Source organism: Bufo bufo, chromosome 2 (assembly GCF_905171765.1).
Source record: "Bufo bufo chromosome 2, aBufBuf1.1, whole genome shotgun sequence".
Lineage (NCBI taxonomy): Eukaryota > Metazoa > Chordata > Amphibia > Anura > Bufonidae > Bufo > Bufo bufo.
In genome coordinates, this window is record NC_053390.1 from 184,811,354 (window position 1) to 184,829,236 (window position 17,883).

Genomic DNA, 17,883 nt, shown 5'->3' on the forward strand with positions numbered 1-17,883 from the left:
TTGATGGTGGTGCAAAAGGGCTCCGTTTTGTTCCTGACTGAAATACATTGGCTAAAGTTTCAGTTTTTAACATCAGCCTGAGGGATTAGCCAATATTGTCAGTTGCATATCGTTGTGGTGCACCTTTTGCAGCGATTCATGTATTTGCATATTTTCATCCACACACTACTCCATCTTGTGTAGGATGCCTTTGTGGTGCATGTGGTCCGCTGCCGACATCCTCCATTGTATGCATTTTTTTGCTGGGGATTGCCGCTAGCAACGGATCACATGCGGAGGAATTGCTCCCCCGGTTATAAACACACTACAGTGTTTGGGGTTTTTGAGCATTTTCTCCCATTTAGGTTACTTAGTGATTTTTCTCTCTCTATATTCTCACAAAATATGACATTAAAGCTCCTAGAGATATAACCTATAAACAACATCTCAAAAGCAATTTCCGCAACGAGGATAGAGGGAACAAAGTTTAAGTTGGTTCACTTATATTGATTTTACAATATGCTGTATGATATTTCAAAGTAATATACTCATGTTCTAAGTACTCAAGCCTCTCTTAATGGTTTTCATATGTAATTTCATAAGCATTAAATCTAAACCACCAGTTGTAACAAAGCTCTGACTGCAGCAGTGAAAAATTATTTCCCAGCAACATATGGCCATATGATGGATCATTGTGGCAGAAAGGGAAAGTGGAAATGCTGCAAATAGCATGGCTTAAGCCACATAAAAATATAGTAGAATGCACAAATTATTTAAGTATATCTTGGTCAAAATGGCTTTATGGTGCAAACTACGACACAGTATTTTTATTAAATATGTAATAATAAAGATACATCACGGAAGGATGATAAATAGAGATGGGTGAGTTTGTTGATATTTGTTTCTGGTACAAATTGGTTGTTTAGATTTGATATGTATTTGACCAGAATCGACAGTGCCCCAATTGCCCTGAAAAATAATTTATGATACTCTGTGGTCTCCTAGGATTGTACCACGTTCACACTCTTTAATGCCCAGACATCATTAGTAATGTCAAACTGACAGCAAGATATATGGCTATGGGTAAACACCTATTTAAAAACACTTAATTTTTTAAATGAAAAAAATATCCAAAAATGAACCTTCTTCTCTGTTTTCTGACCTATAAAATGGCACCTGCCATTTTTCGAATGATTCATCCTAAACAAATCACACGAGATTCTGAAATTGTTTTAGAAATCTGTAACAAATTTTGTTTAGTTGAATTGATTTGCCCATCTCTAGTGATGAATTTGGACTGTGTTCTCTTTCTACTGAGATTTGTCCTCAATTGTGTTTAAGAACTCATCTAAAATATACACATTTAACTCTGCCATATGTGCATTTTGTTCCTGGAGAGGTTGGGGGGGGGGGGGAGAGGGTTGAACACCTGCCAGACACCTCTGGTGTTAGACACCTTGGGGGACACAATAGAATGAGTAGAAAAAAACAATTAAAAAAGGGTTCTATTTATTTTGCTCATGAGAGAAAATGCCTGAGGGTGTCTAATACAGTCCATCGACACTGGATTGTTGGCACATTTATATAGTCGAAAACAGCAAGGTCTCCCAAATTCAGTCTGTCTAGAGCATGCTTTTACAAACTTGTTTATTGAAATCTTTTGTCATAGTGGTCACTGACACCATGAAGTAGTGAAGATATCATGTCAATTTTTAAAGATAACTCTAAACACATGCTTAAAAAAAACTCACACATAATAGATCTCTATTTATAACATTGTCTATTGTGAAGAAATTCCTCTTAAAAATATATACTGATTTAGCTCTAAGCATATGCTTCTTTATCTCCCTGAAGGGAAATGAGAAACTACAGCAGTGTGTGACAAGTTGAGTAACAGGTCTCATTTAATAGGAAGTTCCTCCAGAGTATTAGATTCCCAGGCTCACGTTTCTGACAGAAGCAAGCTCTGGATTTAGTAGAGGTCAACAATACCTCAAAATGTGGTGTTTTATTTTAGTACATTGTTTTTGAAGCTGAACCATTTTGTGTTCCCAGTAACTGTAAACAGGCAATTGAAGCACAGCTCAGAGCAATCATATGGTTTAGGATCCCCTTGGCCCAAATACAGACGCATTTTAATTAGCAGTAAACAACTCATTTACATAACTTCAAACAGTGCAATTGGTTTTGCACAGATGAAGTGGAATAGGCACAACAGCAGTTAACATCTATGGTGATCAGAGCTCATATAACCAATTCAGTGCTCAAAGGATTACAGAACGAAGAAATAAAACAGAAGGGTTTGTTAATAACAGGGCTATTGCTGAATTGCATTGTGTTTGATTTTAGATTGGATAGCAATCCAATGAGCTAAAGCTATCAACAAAAACCAGGATAAGAATGTATTAGAGAATAATGAGCATAGCATGAAATGCCAGGTGGGAGTAAGCCAATCCCAGGAAATCTGACTACATGCATTTCTACCATGCCATGTGTGCCCCAAATGTTACAGCAAAAATGTTATGGAAATTCTTCTCGGCATCTGTGAGCAATTTTACACAATATTTTCTTGTAGCAGTGAACTTTTTAAACAGCGTAGATCAAAAAGCATGGAAACCAAAAACATCCTCTGACAATTCTTGTATGCGAAATAGAGAATATGTACTTCTTCCATTGTATTATTTTGCCTTCTAAGAATAAATGGGGTGTTACATTTCAAAAAGCCTTTACATGAAATAGCATGCCATCTGAATTGCAGAGACTTCAACAACTAGTTACATTTTGAGGCTGAAACAACTTATTTGCCATTTAACAACCACTTTTACGTCAATCCTATAATCATTCTTTGCAGTACAAAGCTATGAGCACTTAAAATAGATTGTGGTGGGATGGAGAGTAATTGAAGCTCTCCACTATATGGTAATGTGCAGCCCAGATGGAGCTCAAGATTGGCATAATTGATCTTTGAGCCAAATAGTCCTTTCTCCAGATGTTACAGAAAGTACATGAAAAAGCACCCACACAATGATATCTAACTTGGTATTTGCACCATACAAGTAATATCATTGTTTGGATGTATTTATTTAAAATTGCATTTGGACACTTAAATATTGCTAGGATCAGGCAGGATCTGACTTCTAGGATGACTGTGATTCTGAGAGTTAAAGGAGCACAACAGATTAGTGTGATAATATGGAAATACCCCTTTAATGAATCCAGAAATTATCCAAGACCCAAGCACCTTGGTATTGATATTGTTACATTTTCCATCTTTAGAATAACCCTGTTGTATCTGTGGAGCCACTGCATAAAAATGTTATCTTCCCCTTTAAAGAAGAATAGCATAAGCATTGCCTTTTTGAGTCAAGCATTTCTGGTGAGGTGGGGCTGAATATTTCTGCAAACTTCATACTATTCTTTCCCAAGTTATTGCATGTTATAACCAGTCCAAGTTGTCAAAGTTGTGCCTTTATTTATCCAGATAGCATAGTACATACATACTCTTTAACCCATTGGTAGACAAAAGAGACTGTATGTCCATAACCTATATGGCCTGGCATCTAAATGCTTACCCGTAGGTTAAGTGCTCCTGTTCTACCCTATTAAAATTATTATGTCCTCACCCCACTGGTAAGTGAAATGCTATAATAACAGAACATAGGAAATTCTGCTGATGCTTCAGATGTTTCACTATTATTAAATTGCAGATTAGAAAGCACAGTCAGTATTTGCCTCTGGCACATCTCTAAATAGAAATGGTCAAGCAAACAACAAGCACTTTTTAATTCAGTAAAAGTCCTAAGTCTAGTTTATTCAAAAGGAAAGATTCCTCCACAAAGGGAACCTGCTTCTTCATGCTGGAAAACACCTTATCACAGTCCTGCCTAGCCAGCATGAGACAACAGAAGAAGCAGAAAGGTCAGATCCCTATATTATTAGTTGGTATGCCGTGAAGATACATCAAAGTGATGAACAGAATGCGGCTGCAGTTGTCGCTTTTAAAATTAATTTGGGAAATTAAGAAGAATGGATAAATGCAAAACCATCCTACAAAGCCGTAAATTCTGGCCTAACATGAAAACATGCATCTGTGATGCCAAATACATTGGATATGAGTTAGACAGTGGTGAATGCATTACAATGCTAAAGGAGAATTTCTATTAAATTTGTTACCACCTCTCCCCCATTTAGCCCACTTTTATGTTAACTGTTTGTGAATTACCTTCATAATTTAACTTTTACACTGTTCTATTGAAATTTCATCAAATAAATTGTTGACTAAGTTGCAGTTTTAACAAGCGAGCATGGGGAATACCTACTCTATATTTGATTCTCCAAAAAGTTTCTGCAAATCTTGAACCTCCAAACTGGTTATACCATCTCTAAAGATTACCCATACATGGAGGAGTAAAGTCAGTCAAACTCTCAGATTTTGGCAGAAATAGCCAACTCTCCCATATAATGCTGAGGGAAAGAAGAATCGGGCATGTTGAATTTTAACATCTGATGCGATCCTTTTGTTCTTAAAGGATACACTACCAGAGGTGTGTGACAGTGACTTAGTCCCATCTCTGCCAAGCATGCATGTCTATAGGGGAATAGGAAATAATGGCTGTTGGCCGAAGAAGCATTCTTTGGACAGCTATTGATATTGCATGGGTACTTTAACAATGAAACATAATTTGCCTTCCACCGATCTACCAGTATGATGAAAAGCAATCTATACCAATGAAAATAACATCCAATAATGACCATAATAAATCAATGGCTTGGCTGTATTAGACAACCCAAGTCTGTCGGTAAGGGAGCATTCCTTCTCAGCAATCGCCTGCTCGCTAGTGGAGGAGACAGCTACTATTACATGCAGTGATCTCCTAATGAGTATAGGGAGGAGCAATCGTTATACCATCGCTCTTCCCTGTACTGAATGATTGTTTGTCGACAGCAGATCATGATTAGACACCATGATCTGCCACCGGAAGATGATAATTTTGAAACCTGACAAAATATTTGGATTGCCTGATGAATGAGCGTTTGCTCGTTCATCGGGTATTTGGCGGCAGCATCACTACGAGCACTTGTTACCAATCATCTTGCAGAAAATCTGCCTGTCTAACGCCTGTTTCACATTTGGTGTAAACAGATCCGGCAGGCTGTTTTGGCCGTGAATAGCTTGCTGAATCTGTGAATACCGGGCGTTACCCGGCAAATATTCAGAGAAGTGGCCAGACAAATACTGATGCATGCAGCAGTTTTGGTCCGGCCCTTCTGGCATATTTGCCGGGTAGCACCAGAAACTCTGCTGGTCCCCCTTATAGTTAATAGGGCCAGGCGGTATCTTGGCAGCGCACGGTAATGCCTTGTATTCACAGATTCGGCAGGCTTTTCCCAGCAGGAAGATCCTGCCGGATCTGTTTACTGCTAATGTGAAACAGGCCTAATACAGGCTTAAGACAACCCAAGGTCTTGACACTGTATATACCCATTGTTCAAAGCCATTCTAACCACTGCTTAGTGGGATCAACCAACAATGCTAACAAAGCTACCTAATTATCTAACTCAGAACCAAATCTGAAGCCATCAAGAGCAATATTTATTATCCATTAGTTTTCAACCATATAAAGCATGTTTCTGCTATATATAGGTGACAGGTGCATTTTAATAACATCCATCTGTCACCTGTAAAAAAAAAAACTACTTGGAATATTAATTTTACACTTAGACATCAAGTCTTAACAAAGCTGCAAGCAGAAATCCAGTGTATGTATGTGCATAAAATGAAAGATTCAATATTAAGTGCTCTACGGGCATTATATTTTCTTATCTACATTACATTTTGGAAGCAAATTGCAGATTGTAAGCTCTCTTTTCACAAGATACTAAAAAATGCATATTGACATCATGGTATTGCTGACAAAACACACAGTTGGGCATTTTTTGAAGACTCGGTGAATTAAACACTAGAAAGATATTAAATCAGAGCCCAAAATCAATATTCCAAAGATTGCTTCATTCCATAAAATTTAAATTACATCTGAAAAGGTAGAGTCAGCAAACTCTCTGGGCATAAATTATTTTAACAGGGCCCCCAGTAGGAGAGGCTAAAACAAGGTAGCATGTTAACATTTTAATACAAATGCAATAGTAATTGCCATCTGTGCACGCTTGTCCTATAAAATACATAAATCCTGTTACATCTAAATAAATGCTTCTTTCATGATCCAACCACAACTCAAGCAGTACATTAAAGCAAGTTCCAGTAGTTCAGACCTACCTTCTTCAGTTTCATGCCAGACAATCCCTTCCAAATTCACACTGGTGCCAGGTTCACAAGGTCCAAGGCATTCTGGTTCTGTTACTATTCCAACTTCACATGTGTTTACACCAACTGACCGAGTCCTTACTAAAAGTTGCTCCACAGGTGCAGCAATAGTTGAAGATGGTGAAAAATACGATGGTAGAATTGGAGATGAAATATTGTTAGAAACTGGCGGTGGTGGAGGGGCAGGCACTGTAAACAGGGGATCAACCTGGGAAAAAAAAGATAATTCAATTTTATTGATTGAACATAATAACCTGTAAGGATTTAATACTATTTTCAATGTATTACAGCCTTTTTACTTCAGTCCAAATGGTGTTGTATTGTAAGTTGCTTTTGCCCAATATGACTGCCTTGGTAAAGCCATTGACTTGCGCTGCTGTGCTGACTATCCTCAGATTTGCCACATTTGGTTGGAAACTGTGGATGCTATCCATTTTGACCTTGATATAGCTTTGATAGTAAGGTAACAAAAGGGGCAGAGAAGTAGTATTCCCTGCAGAGAATAATTTAATGAGCAGTTACTGAAAAGTAGGGCAGAAAAACCTGCTGTTGAAAGTGTCAGACTGACAGGGAGGGCTGTAATCCCTCTTACCAGATAACTTTCCAGACAACAGCTCCATTATAGCAAACAGAATAACTAATATGTGAATGAAGAAAATGGATGCTCTTGAGTCATTATCAATTTTTTCCCCATATTTCTAATCGGATAAATGTCATCCCCTTTAAAGGGATTGTCTCACCCTCATTTTTTCAGCCAGTTAAAACTATAGAGTGACACAGATCCCTTTTTTCAAATCTGTTTTTATTTTTTTGTAGATTGTTTTTTAAATTCTATTTTCTGAACATGAATATGGGGGCAGCCATCTTTCCTGAGATGTTGTTAATGCCAATTAAAGATATTCTTCACAGCAGCCGCCATGGGCTATAGACACAATAGACTGGAGGAGACTCAACATCTATGTGAAAGTTTTCTAGGGCTGGGTCCACATCTGCGCTCTGAACTCCATCAGTCTGTTCCGGTGGAAGAACAGAGTGCCGGAGTTCACCGTATCCGGCATAGCCAGATACCACTGTGCACCGCCTGATCCCCATTCACTGTAATGGGATCCATCTGTAATCCAGCCGCTTTCTGGCATATATCTGCTGATTTTTGGCTGGACAAAAAATGTTACGTGTAGCATTTTTTGTCTGTTTGAAAGCCGACATTACGCTGGATACAGTAACCGGATTACAGTGTCGGAGTTCCCAACTCAGATGTGAACCCAGGCTAGGCAAGCTCTGTGATCTATGCAGAGGTCAGGAGGGAGTAGACAAGTTTAGACAATCACTTATTATGAATGGTGGATCCCGTGTTGCCTATATATGATTGATATCTATAATCATGCCTATGATGATAATGAGATGACTACTGAAAAGTAATCTGTATGGACCAAGAAGTGGTGCCTATTATTATGCTTAATGTCCAGTGCGAAAACTGCAGGATTTTTGAATTTTTAAGGATTTTTTTTGCAGGCTTTTATAATATAAATAGTGAAATGGAAAATTAAAAATAATTTTAAACAATAGATAATTTTCTGATAACAGACATAGAGGCTAGTAAATTGGCCAATATAGCAGATGACTAGCTCTCACACCATCAAAGTATAATAAATGGACCGGCACACCACAAAACTTTGTGGAGTGCCGGTCCATTTATTATACTTTGATGGGGATCCGACCTGCTGACCGTGCACCCTGACTTCTATACAAGCACAGTGCCGTCCAATTTCTCTGAATTAGCTCTCACACCAGTGATCTGTTTATTCATGGTGAAAATTATTATTCCTGCATTTCTGACAGACAGAAAATATGATGTCCGTGCATTAAAATTCTCATTTGTGTTATCTAAACAGTTAATGGAAAATTCTTTACCACAATAAATATTCCTATACAAATGTACTGATACATATCATATATACACAATATGAATCTATGTGTTCTAACATAACTGCAAGTAATAAAGAGGAATATAAGTTCATTATGTGTCTTGGTAGAGTCATAATATATAGACTTTTTTGTTAAATCTATCCAGCTGCAACAATGCTGGGAGGATAGGCAAAGGAAGGCAATTATCTACACTGGGAAATATACACTGGTCTAACAGCTGCTAGTGGCAATGTGACAAATCAAGCAAAGTAAGAAAAAGACTCTTTACAGTCTTGCAGTGTTATTTTTACTTGATGTCTGCCAGGTGTTCCTGCTTGCTGTAAAGTAGCAGCCTAGCAGGAGATATTAATCAGACGATTGTCTACATGTATATACATCTAAATGTTTATTGAATAGTTACTAGAGAATGGACTTGCAAATAGCTTGCTTTCAAAAGGAAGGAGAACAACTCTAAAATGCAAATTGAGGATACAATTCTGTTCCAACTTGTCAAACATAAAAGTACACCAAAACAGCTGAGAAAAGCAAATGTTCAGTAACAGTAAATTATCTTTAGGGTGGTTTCACACATAGCATTTTTTGTAAAAATTACCGTACATTTTTTATTTATTTTTTTGCCAGATCCAGAAGTGTATCCAGCATCAAGTAAAAGTGTAAATTCTATATTTCCAATTCTATGTTTTTCAGTTTCAACATTTGGCAAATGAACTGCATTGAAAAACTGCCACAAAAACATTTCCAAAAGCATTGTGAGTAAAAGAGTTCTGAATGTTTCATCTTTATATGCTGTACTATTTAATGATAAAATCTATCATTTCCTCATTTTCATTTCAACATCTAGGCATCCAATCATATTTATATGGGTTTTGGAGCATTTGATGCCTTGGAGATACACATACAGGTGAAACTCGAAAAATTAGAACATCGTGCAAAGTTCATTTATTTCAGTAATGCAACTTAAAAGGTGAAACTAACATATGAGATAGACTCATTACATGCAAAGCGAGATATTTCAAGCCTTTATTTGGTATAATTTGGATGATTATGGCTTCCAGCTTATGAAACCCCAAGTTCACAGTTTTGAGTTACCCTTTGCTCAGGGGATATGGATTAATTATCAGACTAGAGTGGGACGCTTTGAGCCTAGAATATTGAACCTTTTCACAAAATTCTAATTTTAAGCTGCATTAATGCAATTCCTTTTAAGTTGCATTACTGAAATAAATGGACTTTTGCAGTTTTTCAAAAATTGGTGGTTTTTGACCAAGTTTGATCTAATATTTGAGCCTTTACTAGTTCCACAGAATGTACAAACATACAGTTTGATGTCTCCTTCACTATCTTGCATCACTGTGTACATATTCTCAAACTTTCACAATATATTTTTGTTTTGGAGCAGGGTCAGCATTAGCACTAGCAAACCTAAGTGCTAGAGTCAACTTGCCTTTGGTGGCTTATTATGATCTGGATAAAAAAGCACACTCTTCACCTGTCAAGTATAATGTAATGTCAGGTTGATAGATAGGTTATCGGGGAAGAACATTCCTGTGAACGCTCGTTCCAGACAATCTGTCTGTCTAAATTTGTAGCCAATCACTTGTCGAATGAGCAAAATGTTGTCATTCAGGCAGGCGAGTAAATGATCATTTCTAAACAGCACTCTGCTGCACAGAAACAATGCAGATGTATGAGGATGAGCAATCACAATAGTGATCGTTCGTTCTCATACTGTGGAGGCGATCACTGCATGTAAATGCAGCGCTTCACTCCCACTGAACGAGCAGCCAGTTGTCAGGAATAAACACATCCTCCCTGATAATAGGCTGTTCCTCGGCACATGTAAATCCACTATAAGCCTATTGCCCAAGGATCTTGATTTAAAGGGTGTGTGTCTCAAATTTCACTCATCCATGCATCCATTGTTCTATGCATATTGTAATGTTATATACTTAGAGTCTGTCTAAGCATCAATTTGGTGACATCACCATTTACGTTGGCTTGCATTCGCAACATATTTTCATGCTACTAAATGATCTTGAGCTTGTAACGTTGAAGTGTTAATATATGTGAATATACAGATTTAGCAATCCTCCTCTTGATTCTTAATGAGCCAAGTGAACAATGCCCAAAAAAAATTTAACTGACTTTTTCAATGGTTTCAATGGCTTTTGTGATGTCACACTCAAGTTTAGAACTGCTCCGTCTGCATATTGGTTTCCATCTAGCACTACCATTGTAACAAATATCTAATGATGTGTTTTATGCATTCTGTAATTTAGTGGACTGTCATAGAATTTAACAAAAGTGAAGTAGTACTAGAATTTCAAGATATGTAGACATTAGATTGTCCTCTTCTTCCAAATGTGTCAGTGTATCATATAAAGAAGGTGCTGGATAAGGGGATGAAAGATTGGTAGGAATCACAATCATGTACCTGTTAATATTTTTGTTCAAGGAATACAACGTAAATTTCTTATTGAACTATACTAAATGAAACACATCCTGAAGGAGACATGTGAATACACTGCATTGCAGAGGGCAGATGGCATACATGGCTTTTAGATAGTAAAACACAAAAACAATGAAGGTTTTATTGTAGAACCAATATATATGACACTTGAAAGACCAAGTAATTAAAAGGCAGAAACATTACAAGCCATTGAAGAAGGTATTATGGTTTCAAAAGGCATGTGGAACAAACTGTTCCTAAGCCACATATTTGTCAGGGGATATGCTAATTATTTTATCACACAAGCTGCAAGGAGAGAAGGTATAACAAATCATATTGGTCTCCAGAAGATGATAAAATGTGGCTGATTCACAGTGACAGAATCATGAAATGCCTCTGGCTTTATTTTTTTTTCTTAAGATACACATTTTTTAAGGAACGAAAAAATAAGAACACGCACAGAAAAGTTGAGAAGTGATAACCCCCGAATGCACAACGCTACAGTTTATCAAGGATGATTTTATAAGCAGCCAGATTTAGCTGCAGGATAACATTGCTGTCTAATTATGAGTAGTCAGACAACAACTACATGAACACACATCAATTATGGACCACAGCCAAAAGCCCTTGAGATGTTGGAAATTCGCTTCCAATATTCTGTTTTATGAGATTACATCATAGAGAATATTTAGTAGAAGAGAGCTGGAGATGTGCCATGGCATTCCAATCATTGAAATAAGGCACCCACCCCCATGTAGCTGCAAGAAGCAACTACCAGTATTTGGCATTGAAGAGTCCAAAGGAAACATAAGAGATTTTTAGAAATGTGTAAAAACAAAAAGTAAAAAAACAGAACCCATTTTAATTCAGATAACATGAACAATAATGTAAAAAAATAATCAGTTATACCTGCCTACCCCACAAACACATGATCACTCCACCTAGCAATCATGTGTTCTCAATATTAATAGGCTAATCTCCACTGTGATCAAAAGGATCAGAAAAGTTGAAATCCAATTGCCAAATCCTTCTTTCCCATGATTTTCTCAAGGAGGTAGTTTCAGGACAATCCCCTACACATTAAATGGTTGGACAACCATAATGGCTGTTTTTTCCAAAATTCATCTAATGTGTCTGGCCATCCTTATAACCATAATCTGACATTCTGAGTGTGTTAAACCGGCCATTCACATAAGTTCTTTGTTGCTGAACCTTCTGATTTAAGAGGCTTTGGCCAACTAATATGTATGGGGCCTCCCGACTCTCACCAGACGGCTAATAGTGGGGGAGATAAGGATTTGGCATGCTGAATTTCAACTCTCCAAACTTTTTGTTCTCAGGAGATAAGCTACTGTGATAGGAGTCTGGCAGCAGCTTTCTTTCCTCTCCCCATCCACTATTCATGAATGCTCGGCTGAGCTGATCCAGCATACGTATAGGAGGATTGGGAGAGATATCTGTCAGCCAAATATCATTCAGCTGACAGTCATCTTATGTGCATTCCTAGCTTTACCCCAGTAAAAAATAAAAAAAACAAATGTCATTAACATGCATTGTCAACCTGTAGGTCAATAGAGGGTGGCTGTCATTTGTTTGTAGATGGGGACCTTACAATGGACATAAGTTATCTCACCTAGCATGTCTGTTTTGGTAGCTGCTTGCATTTCACATATAAGCAGGAAGCATGCATTCTTATGACTGTATGTTGTGCTATTCCTCTACTATTCCTGCTGGCATTAATGAATGAATTTCCAACAGTTTGCAATAAAGATACAAATGGGTCTTACCAGTTAGGGTGTGGGTGTGACACTGGTAATACTGATTAAATAATTTCAGACTATGCAGAGACAAACCCAAACTGGTAAAACCCATCTCGACTTTCTTTGCAAACTGCTATTAATTCATCCATACCTTCTAGCAGGAATAGTAAAAAAAGGCACATCATACAGTCATATCAATGGGTGATCCATATTTGTTATTATAAGGGGGGCTGTGCACTTGTAGGTGTATGTGTATGCTTGACGAATGCTTTGATTAGCCAAACAAATTGCATCTGGATAAAAGGTAAGTTCTCAACCTGTATTTAGGAGTGCTGTCTCCATTGTTCTTTTTCTGGTTTCTTTTATTATAGGGGGGGGGGGAGGTGTAAGAAGTTGCTAAAACAGACATGTCATAAGAGATTACTGCTCCCATTTAAATAAGCAGACATTACATATGTTACTTTAAGGAGATTTGGTCAAAATATATATTTTTTCTTTTTCAAAATCCAGCCAAAGCTGAAATATGACCATTTTGCTCAGCCATTTTTGCCCACACCTTTGGGAACAGACCAGACTACAATAGTCAGAGAGACCATTGTATTTGTTCAAACATTCCCTTTTCTCACTTCTTTTTTGTTTTAATTCAATTCAGACCATAAAACAAAAGAGGAAAGCCACCCTGCCAAAAACTAAAGTGCCATTGCTGGGAGCAACCAGGCTTATCTGGTTGCAGTCAGACAGCATAAACAAACCAACACATTTCCCTGTCTTCCACCCCTTTGTTATTTGAAGAGACACAGGCGGCTTAGAAGTAGTGTCCTCACAATTCATCCCTCTTACCTCCCTTGTGCTAAGGAGATTCAGTACCATAACAGTGACACAGTCTATAGCCAGACATTCATTTCCTCTACCTCAGCACTTATTCTTCACCTCTTTGTCCATAGCAGTTGGCTACCAACTAGGTCTTAATCTGTAAACAAATGATTTGCTCAACAATTAAACTACTCATTTCTTTTTTTTTTCTCTCTCTCTTTTTGGAGGTGGTTGGCGGCTCTCCAATCTGAAGGCTCATAGGTTTTTGTATTATTTAGTACTCATGATGGTTAAAAGGCAATAAGCTCATTTTGAGTTTATAAAACTGTAAGCCGTCAACAAAAGCGTTTAATGCTTCTCAGAAGCACCGTGGTTTTTGCCTACAGAATTAATAATAGAAAAAGAAAAGAAAAAAAAGAAATGCACTTTGCACCATTGAAGTGCTGAGAGTTGTTCTGTCAATTATTATAAATGGTAAACTAGATAATCTACTTGAACGGGAAAACATCTTTTTACTATTGTTCCCTGGCAGAAAGCTATGACACCTTGGAAGTAGGGAAATGGCAGCGAGGAAACCGAGTCATGTTGAATGACATTCATTTTACTATGCAAACCAAAGGCACAATACACAAATGTGTAATATATCACTGCACTTGCACATGTCCTGAACATGCAAAGAAGAAATAATGTTAGTTGCTAGTTGTATTTATAATCACGTATGAAGGTCTATTTACACTGAGCAGTTGTCACAATATTAACGAGTCACACGACTGACCTGGTCATGTCACTTACAAAGGTTGAATCACTTCATGAACTCGTCATTGTTTCTATTGGACTTGCTTTGTATTAATGAACTATTCTATATAAATATTTGTTTCCCCCAGAAACAACACCACTGTTGTCCATGGGCTTTGAATAGGGCTTTGCTACCATACCAGACACAGTCAATGGACAAGGGTGGTGCTGTCTCTGTAAAACTTTTTCCAATCTCAGATAACCTCTTTAATGACTGAAATCCCTCTACTCTTATAGGATGTGGCAAAAGTTAAAGGGTTTGTCTGCTATATGTGTATTGCTACACATGTGCTGGGAAAAGGCAGCTAGTGATAGATTGTTATTACACTATCGGTGCCAATGTGTGATGGTTTATTATGCCTAATTCTGGTGTACTGCATTGACTAATTAGCTGAAGGACAGCTCTTCGGTCCCAAAAATGCTCATTGGTGGAAGATCTTGTGACCAGTCCCATCCATCAGCAACTTCCATTGACTAACATTGCAGATGGACTCACATGAACCAATTCTCCTGTCTGACAGCAGTGTTAGCCAGTGGCGGCCGCTGATAGAAGGGATTGGCCGCATCACCCTCCATCAGAGACGATTTTTGAACGGCAGGACTGTGCTGTAATTATGTACTCAATGCAGTACACTAGGATTAGTGCTGTCCCTACTCATATACAGCAATACTCATATAGTACATATAGTAGCTAACCCTTTTAGGATCTACCCTACTACAAACTCAATGATGATATGATCTTAAATGTTATGTCTTATGACATATAACATCAACAAGATGAACTTATGCCATACTTAAAGGCTTTTGCTTTGCCTTTATATTTTTATGTTTTTGTTGTTGCATATTAGGGTGGAACTAGTGCTTTTTACATAATAGGCATCTTTACTGTTTTCTTAGATGTTTCTACTACTGGTACCCAGCTTGATATCATACTATGTCCTTAAACAAGAGCATACCACTTGCACATTAACATTGATAACCTCTGTTATCATTTAACTTTATTTGCTTAGGAGGACAACAGGTCTTATTTGGGCAACTCAGGGACAACTCCAGTAAACACAACACAGGGTGATTTACAGTTCTTGTCACAGTTAGTCAGCACAGTCACTAGATAGTAAAAGTAAACATTCAGGGTTTATCAGACAACAAAACATACCATAAGTAGCTAGAGACAAACAGGTATCAAAGCGGTTGACTAGTCCTTAATCTCTCAGAACAATAAAGGCCTCTTTATACATGCCGACATAGAAGGCAATTATTGGAAATGAACAGTTTGCTCACGATAATTGCCTGCTCAACAGAGAAGTTGTGAGCTCCATTTATATGCAGCAATCAACTCCTCTGTATGGGGACTAGCAATTACTAGAGCAATTGTTTGTCCCCATATAAAATCATGGTTTCTAATTTAATGCCCAGAAACAATGATTTAGGTGACCCAATCAGCAATGCTTTCATCAGGTGATTGGCGGCACCTTTACACATTGCAGTTATCAGGTTGGAGCATTCCTAGGAGCACTTGTTCCCCATATTTGTCCCAAATAAATATGAGCAACCCTGGACATGTTGCAGGTCATGTACAGTCACTGCCCTAGAAATGGAAGCAGCGCATCTGTGCTCGCACACACTACTTGGAACAGCGCCATAGGCACAATATTGTTAAGGTGGGGTGAGATTTCATCCCCTGTCAATTAGGCAGTGGGGTGTGGGGCTTTTTCAGCCCCAACCAGGTGAAGAATTATTGTTGATTAGATGAATCAATTAATACGAGGACTGAATCAATTCATATGAGGACTGTATAAAGGTTCTAGTAAAAACCTCTAGAAATGTGGAGGAATCTCCAACATTGCAAAATTAATTGCACACTACTGGCAAGGAAATAGAAAATTGCTGTCCTAGCCTTTGTTGCAAGAAACTAATTATATTTGCTACTAGCATACTAATGGCTGATAGCTTACATTTTTATATTGTTATGGTATAATAGAAAGAACAGTGTTACCATTTAGAGGACATCACCAACATGTCATTTATCATTAATTTTCTCTAGGTGTTCATTCTCTACATAAATCATTTAAGACTAGGCATATTATTCTTCAGCATAAAATTAAAACCCTTGAAATTTAGTTTACATCCACATGATATACTAAACACCATTGCCCTTGACTAACGTACGCATAACATTTGGTTGGCCAACGGAAACTAGTCCAATGTGGAATGGTTTAGGGAATTTGGTTAGAGGAATGATAAATCATAACAATACAAGTGTGTGTAACCATTTTATAAGTATTAACAGATATATTTTTGAATGGTTCATAAAATATCTCACAAGAGAATGTAACATATGTCATTTATTTCGAGGCTTCGCTTTAATGCCTCGAAAAAAATAAAATAAATTCCATAACATCCCATTAAATACATTGATATCAACAACTACTATTCATTGGAGAACTTTGAAAAGGTCAGCTAGCTGAAGGATAGACTTAGTAGATAATGTGACTTGCGAAGATCTACTCATTTCAGGACAATAACATAATCCTTGCTTCTGTTGGAATACTTTAGACTAAGTAATGCCATACCATGATATGTATTTGAATTATGCATGAATGATATGGTTTAATTATGCTACGGATTGGAAGGCTGGATCAGTACAAAATTATATTCTTGTCGGTGTGAGAGAGCTGATGCAACATCAGGGCTGAGGCCTTAGAAATAACATGAAAACTATTGTTTTCACTTTTCTATGGAAATCTGATTAAAAAAAAAAAATCTGAAAATCCATATCAATATTATTTCTTGCTAGATGTGTGCACACTACAGTCAGAATGTGGAGATTTCAGTCACATTTTGCAACTAATTGGAAGCAGATTAGGATTCAGCCTAGGGGGAATGTTGTCAAACTAGGAGCTGGAGCATATGAAGAAAGAGGTGAAAGTATTGTGAAGAGCTGACAGATTTACAGTGCTCAAGGCAATAAACGGGTACTAGATGAAAATGAATATGCTTTACTGTAATGCATGCAGTTCTGTCAGTCACATCTGAACAGTAACAGCATACAACTAGGAAACAATGACTTTTAATGTATTTTAAAAAAGGCTCTGACCCACATGTTAAGTAAAATAAATAGTAATTTAATAGTGTGTAAGCTTTAGACAAACCAGAGAACCAAAATATTACGTAGTGCAATGTGTGAGTTTAATGGGCAAAATTTCTAGTGTGAGGTGCAACGGAACTATGTGGGCATGATGGAAATTTACAGGAGTCATTAAAAAATGGAAATGTAGGAGGTGTTTGAAATGTACAGTATTCAGACTCTAAAAGACGACCTATCACCACAACATGTTTGATGTATGTGCTAAGTATATAGTGGCAGATATATCATAGCACTTGTGCCTAGAATCTGTTGGGTTTTTCTATACATTTTTTTCTAATGCACATTCCTTGTAGGGCATGTAGTAAAATTATGTGCCTAAAAGTGTTACATAGTGTGCCATACTACCATACTAGACATGTTTTTTTGGGGGTAATTTTTTTTTTATACTTTTTTTCCAAAACATTTGTGCCTTGCCTTGTCCTAGTCTAAATCATGTTATGTTGCATCTGCTTGTCTGAAAGTATATCAGCTCCAACTTGGTATTGAAAATGGTGCCAAATTCTGCTAGTAGGAACATTGTATTGTGTCACAAATAGGCATCCACGTTTCTGCCTTATATCACACAATCGTCATTTACACTATAAATAGTGCAGTTTGTCAAATCTTCCCCACAGACTTTCTGAGAAAGAAATATGACACCATCACATCCTTGGGCACATTTAACACCATAAACCCCTTCTATGCATCATTG

The 17,883-nt window shown here is 37.4% G+C and overlaps 1 protein-coding gene across 4 annotated transcripts in view; it reads right to left on the minus strand.

Moving 5' to 3' along the window:
* Positions 1 to 17,883, minus strand: part of ZNF608 (zinc finger protein 608) — a 77,053-nt gene that overhangs the window by 41,416 nt on the left and 17,754 nt on the right. For all 4 annotated transcript variants that reach the window (XM_040415965.1, XM_040415964.1, XM_040415967.1 and 1 more), the window contains one exon: positions 6,254 to 6,509. In XM_040415965.1, coding sequence (XP_040271899.1) covers positions 6,254 to 6,509 — 256 coding nt within the window. The remainder of the gene's footprint in view (positions 1 to 6,253; positions 6,510 to 17,883) is intronic.